Here is a 17,903-nt window from a genome sequence, read left to right as displayed (position 1 = left end):
CCCCAAGCAGCTGGCAGGGAGAAGCTGGGGTGGCCTAAGGTGGGAGGGGGCATGGGTCCAGAGGTGTGCTCATCGCTTGGGGGCTACTCAGGTCAGACGCCCCTTCCCCACAGGCTCGGCTGCAATGGGCCCCGGCTGGGGGGGCTGCGCTTCTCCATGAGGGGTGGCGTGGAGGTGGTGGAGCAGCTGCGGGAGCTGACGCACCTGCTGGAGTCCAAGGAGTACCAGTCTCGGATGGAGGGCGTGGGGCAGCTCCTTGAGCACTGCAAGGCCAAGCCAGAGCTCATCACGGCCAACCTGGTCCAGGTGGGTGCCCTGGCCCCTGCTCCATCCCTGCCTTCCCACCTCTACCTCCCTAGTGGGTGCAGCTTTAATGTGGAAAACTCCGGACAAGGTTGGATGCTGCCAGACTTCTCAGTCTCAAGGGGGCCCGGAAGCCCTTGCTGTCCAGGTGGGCGTTTGGCATGCCGTGAGACTACCTGGGGCGGGGCTCTGCTCCTGCAGGTACCTTGGAACCGTTCAGAGATGTCCCTTGCTGTTTCTCATCCCTCTAGCGGCTTTATGGTGAGGGGGTGGGAGGTAGGAGCCCAGGGGGCTGTGGCCCAGGGCTCGGGTCTGCTTCTGGGTTCCTTATGTGTCAATACCTTGGGGGCAAAGCAGGTGGGCAGGTGGATGGGGGCATTAAGGGTAGGTCCAGGCCTCTCCCAGGCTGAAAACCAGGGCAGTCACTTGCTTCCTCCTGGAGCAAGCGTGTTGATAGTCAAGCTGTGTGGTGGAGTAAAGTCACAGGCTGGAGTCAGCAGACCTGGGTTTCCATCCAAGCTACCTATAAGCTGTGTGATCTGGGGCAAGTCCTTTAACCTCTCTGAGCATCAGGCTTGTCAATGGTAAAGTGGAGATGATGATGCCTGCCTCATAGGTTGTTAAGCTCATTCAATGAAAGAAAGAGTGTGCAGTGCCTGACAAGATGCATCAATGATTGCATGCAGTAGGTGCTCAACATGTCCGTTCCACCTCTCTTGTCCCTACCTGTTGGTTGAGGTGAGCTCCTTGTCACAGGACGTTGTTCTGGTGTGGGCTGGATGGTGCCCATCTGGGATGCGATGGGATGCCCTGCCCGGGCCATGGGCTGGGCTGGGCCAGCACCGGTTCCGGTCCTGCCTTGGTTCGCATGGGCTTGCGGCTTCTGTTCCCTCCGTAGGTCTTTGATGCCTTCACCCCGAGGCTTCAGGACTCCAACAAGAAAGTGAACCAGTGGGCGCTGGAGTCCCTCGCCAAGATGATTCCCCTCCTCAGAGACAGCCTACACCCCATGCTGCTGTCCGTCATCATCGCTGTCGCAGACAACCTCAACTCCAAGCACCCGGGGATCTATGCCGCCGCTGCAGCCGCGCTGGACGCCATGCTGGAGAGCCTGGGTGAGCCTTCCGCCTCGGCCCCCCACTGCGAGGCCCCTGCTCACCACGCCCGCCTGCCTGCGTAGGATCGGCAGAGGGGCTGGCGCGCTGGCTGGGTCTCAGGCCCAGTGCTTCTGCTAAGGCTGCGCAGGGCAGCAGTGAGCAGCCGGGGACCCCGAGGTCACACCTACCCACCGTGCCTTAGCCGGTTAGAATTGGAGGAGGTTTGGAGATTCCCTGGTCTAGCCAGCCTCCTCTGGGCACACAGGAGGGAAATGACTTAGCCAGGGTCACAAGCACACGGCAGGTGAGCCAGGAGTGCCGGGTAGGGCTCCAGGTGAGCCCTGACCGTCAGCACCTTCCTCGGTAGCCAAGATGATAGGAGTGGACATGACTTGTGGGGGACCAAGAGTGATCCCGCGAGACAGCAGGGCACAGCTGTTGGAGGGGATGACAAAGTGGGCGGTGGGTGGGGCCCGGTGAGGGGCTACCTTGACTGCTGGCCTCAGGAGTTGGCCTGGCTTTTGGAGCATGGAATGGATGAGTGCTGCCTTATAGGGAGCTCGTTTGGGACCAGGGCTTGGAGTGAGAGGGACTTGTGGTGATGGGGAGGGAGGAAGGGTGCAGTGGGAGTTGGAGGAGTAGAGAAAAGGAAAAAAGGAAGGCGCTGCAGGAGAACATCAGAAAGGCTCCGTTCTTGAGATGCGTTTGTGGCGTCACTTCTCAATTCTCGAACATTAGGTGGACTCTCTGGGGCACCTCTTGTGTGCTCCTGTTCTCTTCCCGGATGGCTGGCAGGGGATTTTTAGCGTATCCAGTCCCTAGACTGAGGTGTAAGGTCAAAACCCTGGTGTGTGTGAGAGAGCGGTACACGAGGCGGCTCCTGCCTAGGCCAGGAGAAGTGCGTGTTTCTTTAAACAGTTTTTGCTTCGATGCAAAGAGGCTTACAACGGAGGACTCCTTCTGTTGGCTTAGCTGCCATATGTCCAGGTGGGCACAGAAGCCGAGTGTTTCCTTCAGCACCTGCAGCCCATCTCCGTGGCGGGCAGAAACACACCTGCCCCTTCTCCCACCACTGCGCCCTGTCTGGAGCCCAGCTCCCTGGGTCCCGGGACTGTTGCCATGTCCTTGGCTGGAGGCTCCCGGAGAAGTTTCAGTTGCAAATCAAAAGCCTGCTCAGGCTCTCCTCCGCCTCTCGAGTTCATAAATATTGTCAATTTCCGTTTTCCATCTCAGAGGGAATTTATGAGTTGCTGACTTTGTTGCTGTAGAACAAACAATATAAATCCACCTCTAAATTACAGCTTGTTCTCAGCACTGCTCTGGGTAAGTGCGATTGCCATTGGCAGTGACCAAGGCGCTTGCTAAATCACCGCGGGCCCTGGATTTATTGGGAAGATCTGCACCAAGCAAAAGAGGCCTCTGCTATTTGAAGAGGACAAGCACCCTCAACTGGGGAGCGGAGCTGTTAACCCTTTCCACCTCCGGGTGTTGGAGATCCACTCCTACCACCAGGCCAGCTCCCTAGAGTGTGCTGGGCTGTGGCATCTGTCTCACACGGGCCCTTGCACTTGGGACCCAGCTGTGCCCACCTGGGCAGGTCACTCCAGAAAAGGGAACCCTGAGGAGGCCTGCCTTTGCGATCGGACAACCTCTTAAGGCAAGGCTGAAGCTACCAGAAGGATGCCGCATTGCTCCTTTCCTCCTGGACAGGGGCTCTGGCAGGACTGATGGGACGCCCCTCTGGGCCATCAGCCAGGGGAGTTGGTGGGAGGTGAATGGAGGCGGGTTCCTCTCTAATCCTCAGGTCAGTGCTAGGGCTGGAATATTCTTGACCTCCAAAGGATGAGTGGGACCCAGTGAATCCCTGGCAAACGTCTCCCCTGCAGCCCAAGGGGTGAATTTTTGAGTGGATAAGGCAAAGGGTTCTGGGGACCACCAGCTGCAGGCCAAGCAACAACATTGCATTTGGAAGTGACCAGCTGGTTTCCACACTCACGGAAGTCAGAAGTGGAGTTAACCAGTCCAAACACTAGCATGAATTCTCAGCAAGGAGAATTCATGGTTGCCAGGGAATGCCAAGGGTAGAGTCCGGCTCCCTCTGAAAAGTCCTCACCTGCCTGGAATGTTCAAAGCCTGGCCTCCCAGAGGATGAAATGGATGCAAATAACTCAACTTTCCACCCCACCCCCCCACCCCCCGGGGAATGGGTTGTACTAGCAGAGGCTGGGGTGGGTGGGACAGCAGCGAAGAAGGGTGTAAGTCTCCCTTCCCAAACCACCCAGCCTGAGCCTGGGGGCTCTACTGGTTCCTGGGGGGAAGTTTAGCATCTGGAGGCTCCTCCTGGACATGGCTTGCAGTCCTTTGGATTGGAGGAAGCTTTCTCCCCAAGGGATTCTGGGTTCCAGGCTGGAAATGAGCTGCTAAATGCTGTGAAATACTTAAAGGTGGAAAGTCAAAAAGCAACGGAGCAGCATGTCACAGATGGACCCATTTCCTGCTAAAATGGATCTGATCCACATTTCCCGCTAAAACTTGGAACCAAAGGGCATCTTGGAACCAAAGGGCATCGAGAATGCAGCTGGGCTAGGCCCTCTGCTGACACGTATTTCAGATGGTTCTGCCAAACTGGGAAGCTGGTTTTCCTAGGCTTGGTGACCAGGCAACCTCTGAAGACCCCTTTTCGTTCTGGAATTCAGTGACAGTCTCTCCTGGCCTCTTGGTTTTCCTTATGGTGGGTGAGGCCAGGTGGTATGTTGGTTGGCAGAGCGGGTGGGGATTTCTGCCCACGTGGTGGTGAATGGCTCCCTCCAGGGACTGTGGGACACCAGGGCTTCCTAATTTCAGGGCACTTATCCAGGGACCCAGGAAATTCCTAGGAGCGTGTCCGTTGTGTTTGGGGACTCTGTTACTGGGTCAGTTACAGAAGAAACCATGGTAATGCAAACATCAGGCTGCTGGTAGCTCATTCAGCTCCCGGGCGGGCTTCCCAGCATCAAAAAGAGCGCTCTTCATTTAGCCCAGCCCCAGCCAGTGCTGGAGAGGCCCGATAAGGTGGTGGCAGCTTCAATCTACTTCTGCTATTCTGCTCTCCGACTTTAAATTTATTGCCTTGTATAAATCACAGGCCCAACATTACATTGTTAATGGAATTTAAAAATCCATCCATGCTGCCCTTCTAATATATCAACTGCTTAAAAATTTCTCTGCAGCTTCTTTTTCTTGTTCACAGGTATACACATTTTCCTGGTTAAAACTCCATGTAAATACAATTTTGATTCTGCTTCTCCCATTTAACACTATATCATACCCAGTTTCCCTACTACGAGGCAGTTTTCATAGTTAACTTCAAAATATGAAGTTTATTTTCTACCACTGTAGAAGTCATACTTATTGTTGAGAAATGGGAAAATGCAAACTATTTGAAAGAAAAAGATTCACTTTTAGTCCCAATTCCCAGGGGAGGGCATGATTAACATTTTGGCATTTTTTCGTTTTAGTCTTTTTTTCTGTGCATGTTCGAGTACCTGGCTGTGGTCGTATTATACATTTAAATTTGTACCCTGCTTTTAAAAAATGAGCATGAACATATGATTACCCACTTGAGTCCCGTTTTTCGGTACCACCACGTGGCTTGCATGTTGCTGTACGATTAGATTTTTCCCTGTTTTTCTATGAAATGAACATACCTAGTTTTGGGGCCCACAAAGAATTCGGCCCTGTCATGTAACTTAAAACCATGGTGTTTAATGTCGGGAGTCCAGTTTGATCCAGTTTCTTTGCTGCCATGGTCCATGCTGCCCTATGTGGTTTTTGTTTGTTTTTGGTTTTTTAAAGATTTTTTAATATTTATTTATTTCTTCCTCACCCCCCTCATTGTTTGTGCTTGCTGTCTGCTCTCCATGTCTGTTCATTGTGTGCTCGTCTGATTTTTAGGAGGCACTGAGAACCGAACCTGGGGCCTCCCATGTGGTAGGTGGGTGCCCAACTGCTTGAGCCACATTCGCTTCCCTGCCGTGTCTTTTATGCTTTCCTAAAAGCTCTTCTCTGAGTGCCCAGCAGCCTAGGACTGATGTGGCCTCGTGGCCTCAGCTGAAGGGGCTGAGGTGTCAGGACAGCGGGAGCCTCCCCCTAGTGTAGAGGGAGTGTCTGAGCCTGGGGAGGGGTCTCTGCTTTGCACGGTTTGGTTTTCCTTTCTAAGTGTGAGCAGCACCAGCCCAGGTTTCCTTATGGTGCAGAAAAGGACTCCGGGCTGGGCTACCAGAGCATGGGGTTTAAGCTTTCGAAAGTCAGACTCCAGCCTCTTCATTGGTCTCCTCTGCCATGAAGGCTGCCATGAGCATTTTAGGGTAACTATAATAAGAAATAATAAGGATAGAAGCAGTCACAGAAGAACACACAGCAAATGGACACAGAGAGCAGACAACTGGGGGCAGGGAAAGGGGTGAAAAATAAAAAAAATAAATCTTTAAAAAAAGAATATTATAATATAATATGAGTAGCTGATACTTGCACAGGGTTGACACAATCTAAGCACTCTTATTTAATCCTACTCGATAAGTAAAGTACTATTATTTTCCCCATTTTAAAATGGGTATAGTGAGGCACAGAGAGGCTAAGTGACTTATCAAATGTTATCAAGTGAAACATGCAAGAGCAGGGATTCAAACCCAGGCCATCAGGAGCCGAGCCTATCCCCTTGACTGCTGTGCTTTCCTGCTTCTCATTCAACCTTGGCAACACCCAAAAAGTGAGACTTCGGGATAAAAATTGCTAAAGGAAGAGAGGCCAGCTCCTGAGCCCAGTGTTCTGAGCCTGATAAACAGCTGCACCAAACACAGCACCTGTGTTTTGACATAGCCCTTCAGCCCCCAGGCACTTATAGAGCACCTGCTGTGTGCCCACACCATGGGAACAGTCTGGCCCAGCTGTCTGCTGGACATGTGTTTTGAAGCACCCCCAGACCCACTTCTTTCTGGCTCTGGGAGCCGTGTCAGGGGCCAGAGGACAAAGGCCCAGCTGTGTCTGGAGAGTGCCCTGGCCTGAGCATTGTGAGGGAGGCTTAGGAGGGAGAAGTCCTTGGAGAAGGTAAGCTCACCGTGAATGTTTCTGGGTGGCAAATAGAAGCACTTGGGAGCAATAACACAGGTGCCGTTGGTATAAAAACATAGTCCTACACAATTACAGCTCCACCAAGACGCCCTGAGACCATTTCTTGCTACCTGAAACATTCTAGAACAGGGGTTCTTAATCTTTTTTGTTCCATGGATTCCTCTGCCAGTCAGGTGAAATGAATACTACTGTAATTTATTTATTGCTTGCATTCATAAATGAAGGAAATGCTAGCTTTCAGTTAGAGGTAAAGATAATATGTTGATTTTTTTCAATTCAAGGTCATAGACCCCTGGTTCAGAAACTCTGTTCTAGAAGCTGGCATCTCTTTCATCTGCCTGAACAAATTATTTGAAAGAGTCTTGCCTGAAGGACGGAGTTTTGCAAATAGCAGGTGTGGATACACTTTCTAGTCTAGACCCCTACAGATCTCAAGAGAGGAAGGGAAGCAGGAATGAACCCTTAGGAGAATTTTTGCCTGATGAGAGCTCTCTAAATCCCCAGAAGGTGGGAAAACCAGCTTTGATTGCACCTTTATGGGGGCGCTAAGGTATGGAAGGAAATTGGAGAAGAGGGAACTTGTCAGGCAGGTCTTTAATCTCTGTTCCTTGCAAAGAGAAGTCTGGCTTCATCAATGGTCAGCTCATGGGACCTCAGGACACCCCTGCTTGGGCTGGCTTTGGTCACACCCATACACGCCCTTGCCCTCCCCTCCCTGACAGGTGCAGGCAAGCCCCGCAGTCACGCCCCTGAAAACACGCAACTTTTTCCCTTGCCCCACCTCCCATTGAATTATGCTGTGACTTCTGTGGTTGCAAAACCATGGGAGCTGGGTGAGCCGGGAGCCTCCACGGTTCATGTCAGAGACAATCTGAAGATAAAGGAGGACTTTCCGATCGTGTGTGTTTTGTGAGCGGGCACTCCTTTCTCACCGTGTGTGTGTTAGTGAGGAATGCAGGACTTCAGGTTTAATCGTGTGAGAAACCAGGCAGCTAGAGGAGGCGGGAATGAGCGCAGCTTCTATGTTCAGTGAGTCTGAGATCCTGCTGGTGTTGACTTTAGAAACGCGATCGAAGGATGCCAGGGCCTCTTACCCCCCAAGACCCCCGCCCTGTTTGTGATTTTACCATTCAGTGATTCATCTCTGTAATAAACTATTTTAGTTCTCTTTCAAGATGCAGATGGGGATGCGTTCAGTTCCTGGTGCGTTGCCCTCGGCGTGGCTGGTGCGCCAATGGACCCTGATGGGTGTGGGGGGTGTTGGGACAGACCTCCAGAAGGGTGAAGTGGGGCACATGGAGGATAAACTGCTGTCTTTACACAGATGTCCACGCTGGGCCTGGGTCTTCCACTACCTGGAGCTTACAAGCAAGGGGAAAATCAAGTCTAGGCAATGCAGTGATATGTAATCCATAAGGAGGTCAAACAGGCCTGCCAACCCCTGTAAGCCCCCTCATCTACCAAATGGGCAAGATACAATCCAGTTAAACGAATAATGGCGGAGCCCTTGCAGCCCTTTCTGTGTGAAGGACCCATGCTGGGTTCTGCTGCATAAAACATTATTCCTGCCCTTTGGGAGGAGTGGCAGATATTTAGGAAAATATCTTGAAAACATGTGGAGAGTGCTAGAATGGAGATATTAGGCAAAGAGAAAGGAGGGTAGGCAGAGATCCCATCAAGGGTACCTTGCAAAGAGGTGCAAGATACACCCTGAAAGATGAGCTAGATTTGGAAGGGTGGGTGGAGGGGAGGGAGGACGCTCCAGCCGGAGGGAGAGGAGGGGAGTCGAGAATTAAAGCTGCGCCTAGGGGATGTGCGTGAGAGTGGGATGGCGAGAGCACAGGACGGCCGCCCAGAACCGAATGACGGGGAGAGAACAAGGAAGCAGCTGGGAGGCTGAGGCCTGCTGGGCATGGCGGGCAGCCATCAAATGGCAACATCTGCAAAGCTGGCTGGCCCACAGGCCTGGCAGTGACCTTCCACCAGCCTGGTGCCCTAGTGAGGGGCTTAGGGACCCTTTGAAGCTTCACCTTCTCTCTGCGTTGTTCTGGTCTGTGAGTCCCATGGATTGATCTTCCCATCCCTTCTCTCAGCCCTACTGGTTCCACCCCAACTCCTCCAACCCTACCAGGAGGAGCCAGCTGCCTCGGCTCCAGGTGAGCTGACCAACCGTCCCGGCTTGCTCCAGACTAAGAGGCCTCCTGGGACCAGGGCCCTGCAGAGCTGGACTCAGGAAAGTCCTGGGTAGACTGGGACGAGTTGGTCACCCTGGCTTCAGCCCACCAAGGACTTGGTTGCACAAGCGAGCGCAGTGCTTCCCGGGCTGAGATAGCCATTGTTCAGTGTCTCCTTGTAGAATGAGCCTTTTGAGAGAGGGAGGGGACCGTGTCTTACTTAATTCTTAGCTCTAAGCCCTTGAACAAAGAGGATATCAGTAAAGGCCCTATGTTTAAGTAACCGATTGCCCTGGCTTGGGAACATCCCATTGGCTAGAGCACAAGTTCAGGCTTTTTGAGGACAGCTGTAATTTCTGAATTCTGACCCTTATTCTTCACTGACCATTGACCTTTGCTATGACCATAGATACATTCCTACATGGCTCAGTACCTCAGTTTCCCCTAAAACTCTACCTATCTCTCTCTCCCTCTCTTTCTATCATCTCTCTATCATCTACCATCTATCTATCATCTATTTCTCTATCGCTATCTAATCTAATCTAATCTGCCACTTTTGCCCAAATCTCACAGCAATTTTGAGGAAGCACAGACCACATAAATGTTCAGTTCAAGGAACCCCATGGGAATAAGTGAGACCTGGTTGGGCCCCCAGGTATTTAGGTATTTCAGGCCACTCACCCTTCCCCGAACACTCCATGTAGATTCACTCTTTTAAGTGGCCCCACGTGACATGGAAAAATTAATTCAACTCCCCAGAAAACCTCTTCCCCGCTCAGGACATGTGGGTCCCGGCCCTGTGAACGCCAGGGCCTGGTGCTCAGCCCCCGAGTCGTGATCGATGATGGTCTCCATCGCTTTCAGATAACCTGTGCCTCCTCCAGGCGTTTGCTGGGCGGGTGCGTTTCCTGAGTGGCCGTGCGGTGCTGGACATCACAGAACGCCTGTCAGGTGAGTGCCCCCAGGGGCCCAACCCCCACAGCCTTCTCTTCTGGCATGTGGTTGAACCACCCACTTACCTTTGACCTAAAACAATCCCCACACATATCTACAAATTTTGATATCCTGTTTTCATGTGTGTGTGCCAATTCCTACAGTACCAGAAGACAATCTTTGTTCATGGTCAAAATGAGGCAGGTTGGTACATAACCAAAAAAATTTTTTTAATGATTCTACATCTCTTCCTCTTTGCGAACAGGGCTTCCACTAGTCCATAGGGGACATTTTCTGCATATCAGAAAAAGTCACCCCTTCTGGGTTGTCATTGCCTCGTGGGTTCATGGCTTGGTGAGCAGACAACGCTGTTGTGAGAATTAGGAAAAGTTGGTCCTTTGGGCACACAGGGCCCAGGCTGGATTTCAGCCCTGTTTGTCCCCCTGGCCAGCTGCCTGGGACTGTATTTCATGGAGCTGGGGACGTAGCCTGCATCAGCTCTGCCTTGCTCAAGCTTCAGCTGAGACAATGTTGCTCCAATCCTTTTTCTGCTTTGAGCCTGTAGGATAAGTCTCGAGAGCTCTCATTCCAGGATTGAAACCTGCTCCCATGCCCTTGAAGTGGCTGCGTGGGAAGGACACAGGCTTTGGAGTTGGCAGGCACAGTTGCTACTTTGTCCTCTCCCACCCTGGATAGGTCATTCACTTGGTTTGATCATCTTGCTTGCTTGCCAAAAGCCCGCTCTCCCTTCTTGCAAAGAACTCATGTAGGGAAGAGGGAAGAGGATTCAGTCTGCTCTGGAGCTGGCTCAGGGACCGTGGCCAGGCCCTCAATGCCAGTCCTGCTCCCCTCTCCAGGCTCTTCCTGCCCCACCCCACCCCCAACAGTAGGCCCCATATCCATCATTTGAGCCTCATAACAATCCTGTGAGGATGGCGAGGAGGCTGGTGCCGTGATTACCCCTTTTGGAGAGATAAGGGAAAGGAGGCTGAGAATGGTGAAGGGCCCAAGGCCCCTTGGCCAGGACCCAGGATGTGGCCCAGGTTCCTGGTTCTGCTGCCGCCCCCCAGAGCAGCCCCTGCCTCTGCCCACATGTCACCCTCCTGGCCTGGCATGGGGCAGACCTCCCATCTTCTCTACCTGGCTCTTGGCTGGCCCCCGGGCTTCTCCCATGCCTGGATGGCCCTTCTCCAGCCTTTTGCTGTCCCAGGCAATGCCCGCTTGGCTCTGGCCTCTCTCCCTGTCCCTTCTCCCCAGCCCTCCAGCCTGAGCAAGTTTGCTGCCCACCTTTAAGAGCGCACACCACACCGCAGCACTGGGGGTGCCGGTCCAGCCAGCGCTTCCAGCACGGTGGGCCCTTCATGGGTGCTCTGCCAAGGCCAGCTGCCACTCCAGCCCGTCCCTGGCCCCACCTTGCTGCTGTGAGGTCCAGTCCACCCAGTGCCCCTGGAGTGGTCCCTGACCTCCCACCTATCACATTCTCTCCAGGGCAAGCAAAGCAGCATTGGGGGCCTGGGTGAGAGAAGGGGTACATCCTGAGACCACCCCAGGTAGCAGACAAGGAACGCTCACTGGAAATCAGCACTCTTCTTCCCTGTACTTGGTTAGGTAATTTAGGGTGGGTGAGCATCCTCACTTTAGAGTACCTCTATCCTTTTCTTTTTTCTATCTGTCTCCAAAAAACCTCAAAAGCAACTATTTCTCCTTGGTTCTTGTGTTACCTGGCCTTCAGCCGGGAACACACAAGGTAATGATGGACACAGGCACTGACTAATAATAGCACAGCTTAATAGCAGTAAATCTTTTGCAATTACTTCAGCAGCCTTGGAAGCTTGAGTTGAATCGGGATTTCTTCCTCGATGACCTCCAGAAGGGCTACTGCTGCCTCGGTCAGCCTGAAAGTCCCCAGGTTCACGGCGGCCAGCTTGACGCTCCAAATCCCTGTTCCTGGGGAACGTGGTTCCTGGCTGGCCCAAGTTCTGCCAGCAAAGCAGAGCTGAGCAGGAAAGAACATGTGGGCTGGACCTGAGTGGGACCCAGGATGGGCTTCTCACTGTGTGGAAGCCTCCTGCACTGTGGTTCTGGGGTGAAGCTGCATCTCCCAGTCCTGCCGGGAGAGGGGCTGGGGTGCTGATGTGTCAGGGAGGATGGACAGAGAGAGAGGTGTGGCAGGTTGGGCAGGTAGTTCTGCTATGGGCAGGTGACCTCCCTCTACCATCGGGGGTGGGGGAGGAAGGACAGGTGCTATTCTTGGGAAAGTGCTCACCCTCTCTCGTGGGTGAGATTCAGTGGAGATTTTGAAGTGGATTTGTTTAGTGTAGGTACAATCAGGACATTTCATTTTTTTTCTTAGTCCCTCTTGATGCCTCCCACTCCCCCACTCTGCCTTTCTCTCCTCCAAGCCCATCCTTGGGGTTGACTGGGGTGCAGGGGAGGCTTTCCTGTTCACTGTCCTCTCCTTTTGCAACTGATTCAAACCCAGGGAGCAAACTCTCACTTCTTTGGATCAGGGTGCTTCCTTGCCCCACTTTATAAAATGGCCCCAGGCTCCTTTCTCCTGGCAAGCCTTTCCTCGTGAACACTGTCATGGCTGAGCTGACGCATAGGGTGCAGCCCTGCCTTCCCCACTCCTGAAAGCTGCTTCTCTTGAACCTTCTGAGGGCACTGTGGCCCCTGAGCGTCTCCAGGGAAGAGTCCAAAATGGGGGATGTAGAACTCCTATGGGTATGACTCCAAAGTCAACATGCCCACTTCATGGGAAATGCCACAAAAGGGTGTTGGGCTGAGCCAAGCGGGGGGTGAGGTCATCTTCCCTGGTTCTCCATTGTTCCAGGCTGGCTCTGAAATCAGAGGGACCCCTAGGGTTCCTGGGGGAAGAAGAGATCCTGGGGAATTGAATGATGTGAGGCTGCTGAAGGGAGGGAAACTGGGGTTTCATTAAAAACAAAACAAAAGCTTCAGCCCAGCCTCTGGAAAGGTGGCACCCCCAGAAGTTTGGGAGGCCATGCAGGGCAGAAAGTGCAGATTCTGCTTCTGTCCTCAGTTCTGCTCTTCTAAGCTGCTGGTCTTGGGTGAACTCCCAGGCTCCTGAGTCTTGGTTTCCTGCCTGGTGAAGTGGGCTGTAGTCCTGCTCCTCAGGAATGCCAGCAAAGCCCTGGGCCAGCACTCAGGCAGAGCTAGCGGATGCTCCATTTATTTCCCCCATTTGTCTCACGCCCCCACCTCTGTTAGCGCTAATGCACTTTGGGGAGACCAGGTGCCCCTCTGAGCGGCTTGGCTCTGACCACAGGGATGAGGCTGGAGCCCGGCATTTACTCCAGTGATAGAGGGCTGGCTGGACAGCTCAGGTGGCTTCTGGCTTTACTGGGGACTAGAGAGTGTTGGGGGGTCTCAGGTAAGAGATTTGAGGAGGGGTTTCATCACTGGAAAGAAGCATCTGTGCAGAGCCAGACGGTGACAAAGTACTTTTCTGCCTTAGGTGTTTCTGTAGGCCTCATCGTGAGCTTTGGCATCCAGGGCTGGGGAGGTTGTACCATCTCCTTTCCCATATCCAGGCGCCGTGTTATTTGCTAGAATGCTGCATTTGAGAGTCTTGACTTCTCCCCCTGTCACAGTTCTTCTCTGTGTGTGTGGGTTCCCACAGGTGGTGCTATGGATGAAGGCAACATAAACACCAGCTACCACTCGTCCCCTGCCTACCTCCCCTGCCTAAAAGAGCTGGGCTCTTTTAGGATATTTTATTATCTAATCTCTGTGCCAACCATGTCAGTGTGGTTTGGAATTATTCCCTTTGTTTAACAGATTAGGAAACAGGCTCAGAAAGGTTGGGGATCTGCTCAAGCACACCCAGCTGAAAAATAGTGGAGGCAGGTCTGTAGTCCAGGGGGCTCTGTCCCCTTCCTCTGCACTGGGCTGCAGAGACACATTGGCCCTGGACACTTTTGCCTTGGTGAACCCCTTCACCCATAAAACATTTTAAAAATTATATTTTGCAACCTGGTTGGTCTAAAAACAAATCTATTCTAGGCTGGCTATATTAATTTTTTTCCTTTCTGATTTTAAAAGAAATGAGGACTTGCCCCCTAAAAGCATCGTTGTGGGCCCTTGGCACTGGGCCCAGTAGAGAAGTTAGCCCCACAGGGTGTCTGCCCCTTGGGGCCCAGTCTTGGTGTCGTGGGAGATGGCTAAGGGGAGAGGGAGAGAGCGCCCTACTCAAGAGACTCTCGCTCTTTCCTGCCGACAGCGCTGGTGACCTCGGTTTACCCCCGAAAACCTCAGGCCGTGGAGCGTCATGTCCTGCCCGTGCTCTGGTACCTTCTGAGCAACGTGAAGGGGAAGGATGCCCTGCCTGGGCGCAGCGGGAACCTCCATGCGGTGCTGTGCCGGCTGACCAGGAGTCTCCAAGAGCAGATGGGCTCCCGGCTACATGACTTTGCTGCCGGGCAGCCAAAGCCAGCCCTCAAGCTGCTGCAGGAACTCCTGGACACAGAATCCCAGTGAGGCCACCGCCGGGTCACCCACAGACAGATGGGCCTCCTGCAGGACAACCGGCAGCTCACACCCCTGCCAGCTGGATTGAAGACCAATCTGAAACGGACAATTGCTTTTTTTAATTTGATTTTTATGGTGGTCTCATCTCCCCATAGACCATCCCTTAGAGTTCCAGATGTACATAGTCTATTTTGAAGTAGAAATAAAATAATTACTTATTTTTCTAAGGTTATATTATCTTTTTTTTTCTTTGTTTGTTTTTTTAATGTTACATTAAAAAAATATGAGGTCCCCATATACCCCCCACCCCCCTCACCCCACTCCTCCAGGTTGTATTATCTTGCATTTTTTCCACTTCAGAGAATTTTACCATAGCTGTCCTGGTGACAAACAAAACGGGACACCAACAACATCGGTTTCAGGAGATAGAGTTGGAGGAGGAGGAGGAAGTGCATGCAAAGCGAGGATTGCTGCCCATTTGCTGGGATAACCCCCCATCTGTGAAGATATGGACAAGCCCTCCTGAAACCCAGAGAGCCAGTCCATTTGTTTTGGGTCTGATATGCTGCAAGTGCAGCAGACATCTCTGGGGTATTGTGCTTCTGCCTTGTGAAATCTTCAGTGCAATATCTGTTGGTCCTCCAGGAAACTTGCTAGGAAAAGGCAGAGGGAATGTGACATTTGTGTCACTTATAGGCCTTCTCTGGAAGTTGGCATTCTAGCTAGTTCTGAAAGGCAGTAGCCATTGTTTCCCACTTGAAATACCCTGTGTGAGAATGCTTGGTAGAGCACAGAGTCCCACACGGTGAACAGGGGTCACACAGAGACTTTGAAATGGCTCAGGCTACTCTGTTTGGGCCATGACATGAAGCTGGAGAAGCATTCTGGACACGAGGGGGGCTGGGGCAGGTGCCGCCAGGCAGGCCTGGTGCAGGCTCACACGGCCACATTCTGGTCCTTACCGAGGAGGCCGAGTCTGGGACCACAGACCCACAGCAGTGCCCTGAGCCAAAGCCTGGCCAGCAGAGGCCAAACAGGTGGACCCCTCCCCACTGGCACCCACCCCCATCTAGGTGGGGAGTCTGGCCTAGAGCAGACTGGAAGCCCCCAATCTCCAAACCCCATGGATGCCCCTGGCCTGGGGAGGCCACTCTTCTATCCCTGCCCAGCTTACCCTTCCCAGTCCCCCTGGTGAGGCATCCTGGGACCTGGGCTTTTCCTAGGTGGCTTACGTGTGACTTTGGGTGATGGCAGCCCCAGTGTGAGTCACTTCTCCCTGTAACTGTGATCAAGACAGAGGCGTCCCTGCCACCACATTGCTCTTTGTTGATTCCAACCAGATTAAGGACCTGCTGGATAAGTAGCCAGCCGCAGAGCCCCGAGAGGCTCATTGTAAGTGTTTTTGAAGTTTGATGCAATTTAATTAATTGTGCTGGCTTGTCATCTGAGTAAATTTTTTTTTTGGTGGGTTGTTGAGCATTTCCTGCTTGTCAAGATGCTAGAAACTATCAGAATATTCCAGGATTTTTAAATTTTTTTTATTTTTTAGAACTGTAGAAGCCTAGGGACAGTGAATCTAGCAGGGATTTTGAAGGCAAAAATAAAGTTCAGCCGTGTGGTCCTGCCTTCCTGCCTCAAGGGCCTCTCTCCCAAGCTGGTCCAACAGCACCGAGCACCCTCACAACCTGGGAGATTTAAAACAGCAGTTGAAAAGCAAATGCCACCTGTTGGCATGGGTGTATTTTTCTTCACTAGTTCAGGTTTGACTCGGCTCCAGGCAGCTGTGGGCTCTGCTGGCCACACCCCTGGATCATCCTGTTGGGGAAGCACTGGGTGGTTCTGGTGCCCCGTGGGGAATCTCATGTCTCCAGAGATTTTCCCACATCATTACTTTTAAAACAAAGAGCAGACAGCCCATTAGTAAACTGGGTCTGGGCCTGTGGGGAATGTCAGCAAAAAGCCAGGCTTGATGGGAAGGCCAGACAAACAAAATGAAGATTTTCCGGAGAGCCCAGGCGAGTTTGGGCTGAGCTGCCCCCTCCCCTCCATTCTTTGCCTGGCCTCGTGAACAGCCGGGTACTCTTCTTCCTTCATACAATTTAAGATCTCAGGGCTTTATTGAGCAATTCATGAACTGGGCAGCATCCCCTTCAGAAAGAAGAAGGAAGCTCTACAGAGGGATTGGAAAGGAAAACTTTAAGAGGGCCACCGAGTCCCGAGAGCAAGGGAGGAAGTGTTCTGATTGGCTGACATTTGGTTTCCATTTTATTTGGGGGATGGATATCTTACAAAATGGAGAGCGGGCAGTTGTTTCAGAACAAGGAACTTACCTGGTGATTACGGTTAGCTGCATTTAAATTTAGCTTTCTAGCAAGCTGAGCATTTATAGGAAATAGAAACAGCTTACGTTTTTGGTTCTGCTGATGTGGGGCCTAGCGTGGTGCCTCCATCTTGGGCCCACTCAATTTTATTTATTATTACCCAAGATGCTCTTGGGGATATAGCCTAGAGCTATGGAAGAGTTTTCTCTCTCTCTCTCTAGCTCTGTCTCTTTCTCTCCAGTATGAGAATCACAGGCCACAGACTTGTCTGCTTGCATCAGCCAGGACTTCCTTTCTCATCAAGCGGAACTTTTGAGATTTTGGAAACTTTTCCCACAGGCCCTGCCTTTTCGTGCCTTATGTTCCTCTTTTCCCCTCTTCATCTACCAAGACAGTACATGTTTCTCAACTTTCACTATACCTCAGAATCACCTGGACATATTTAAAAAAAAAAAATACTGGTGCCTGGAGCCCACGACCAGAGATTTTTATTCATTTGGTCTGGGGTGGGGCCCAGGCAGCTGTATTTTCCTGTGTGTGTGTTTTTTCTCTCCAACTCTCCAGGTGATTCTACTGGGTGCCCAAAATTCGAAGACACAGAAAAGCAACAATACCTTTGAACTAAATTCTTCTTACATGGTGGCCTTAGATATTCTGAGGTTGGAGACAGAGATAGAAACGGAGGTTCATGTGCTGGCCTGTGGAAGTGGGCTACCTGGTCAACCTGAGGTTCAAGTCCGGGTGCTGTTGTCTCCTGGTCTGTAGAATTGGGCCAGCTGGTTGACCTCTCTCATCATTGCTTTCCTTATGTCAACTATGTGTGTGTGGAAGGTGGGGGGATAACAGTAACACCCATGATCACAGGGCTGTTGTGAAGACTAATGAGTTAATTCATGTAAAGTTCTTAGCACAGGCCTTGAGCACCAGACACGCTAGGTAAATGTTGGGCATTTTGTTTTGAGGGCTCATTTCTTTAGGAGCAGCTAAGGATGGGTGGGGAAAGACGGGGGTCTTGCATGGGCTGCGCTGCCCTTGGAATAGGAAGACAAGAGAAAGTGCTTGGGGCTTTTGTGGAGACTGAGGCCTACTCTTGGCCTTTGCTTGTTTTGGGGACTAAAGCATATTTTACCCCTCTCTACTAGGAATTTAGGACTGTTAGGAATCCCACGAGCTCCTGGAGTTAGTGTAGCCCCTGAACACTGCAGGGCAGAGAGGATCTCAGCATCAGGACATGCTTGGACACTGGGCCTCTGCTGGAATGGGATTCAAGGTTCTGGCTTTGTACATCTGGGCTTCATAGAGACTCTGCACCAGGCTGGCATCAGTGCTAGAGAAAGGGGTCCACAAAGGAGGACGTTGTTCTGGGAAGGGTAGTCCTCCATGTATGAGTGTGCTGTGGTTTTGCCAAACTCTGGATTCATGTTCTGCAAAGTACAGACTGGGCTAGCTTGCAGCAGCAGCCCCCATGGTGCTTG

The 17,903-nt window shown here is 52.0% G+C and overlaps 1 protein-coding gene across 2 annotated transcripts in view; it reads left to right on the top strand.

The window, feature by feature from the left end:
- The window catches only part of TOGARAM2 (TOG array regulator of axonemal microtubules 2), a 77,909-nt gene extending 63,570 nt beyond the window's left edge, over positions 1-14,339 (top strand). For both annotated transcript variants that reach the window (XM_058287799.1, XM_004452339.5), the window contains exons 17-20: positions 114-306; positions 1,202-1,418; positions 9,548-9,634; positions 13,860-14,339. In XM_058287799.1, coding sequence (XP_058143782.1) covers positions 114-306; positions 1,202-1,418; positions 9,548-9,634; positions 13,860-14,116 — 754 coding nt within the window. In that variant the 3' untranslated portion in view covers positions 14,117-14,339. The remainder of the gene's footprint in view (positions 1-113; positions 307-1,201; positions 1,419-9,547; positions 9,635-13,859) is intronic.
- The last annotated feature ends 3,564 nt before the right edge of the window (positions 14,340-17,903 follow it).

Source organism: Dasypus novemcinctus, chromosome 25, assembly GCF_030445035.2.
Source record: "Dasypus novemcinctus isolate mDasNov1 chromosome 25, mDasNov1.1.hap2, whole genome shotgun sequence".
NCBI lineage: Eukaryota > Metazoa > Chordata > Mammalia > Cingulata > Dasypodidae > Dasypus > Dasypus novemcinctus.
Note: the sequence above shows the minus strand (reverse complement) of the source record. Positions and strands in the feature narration are given on the sequence as shown.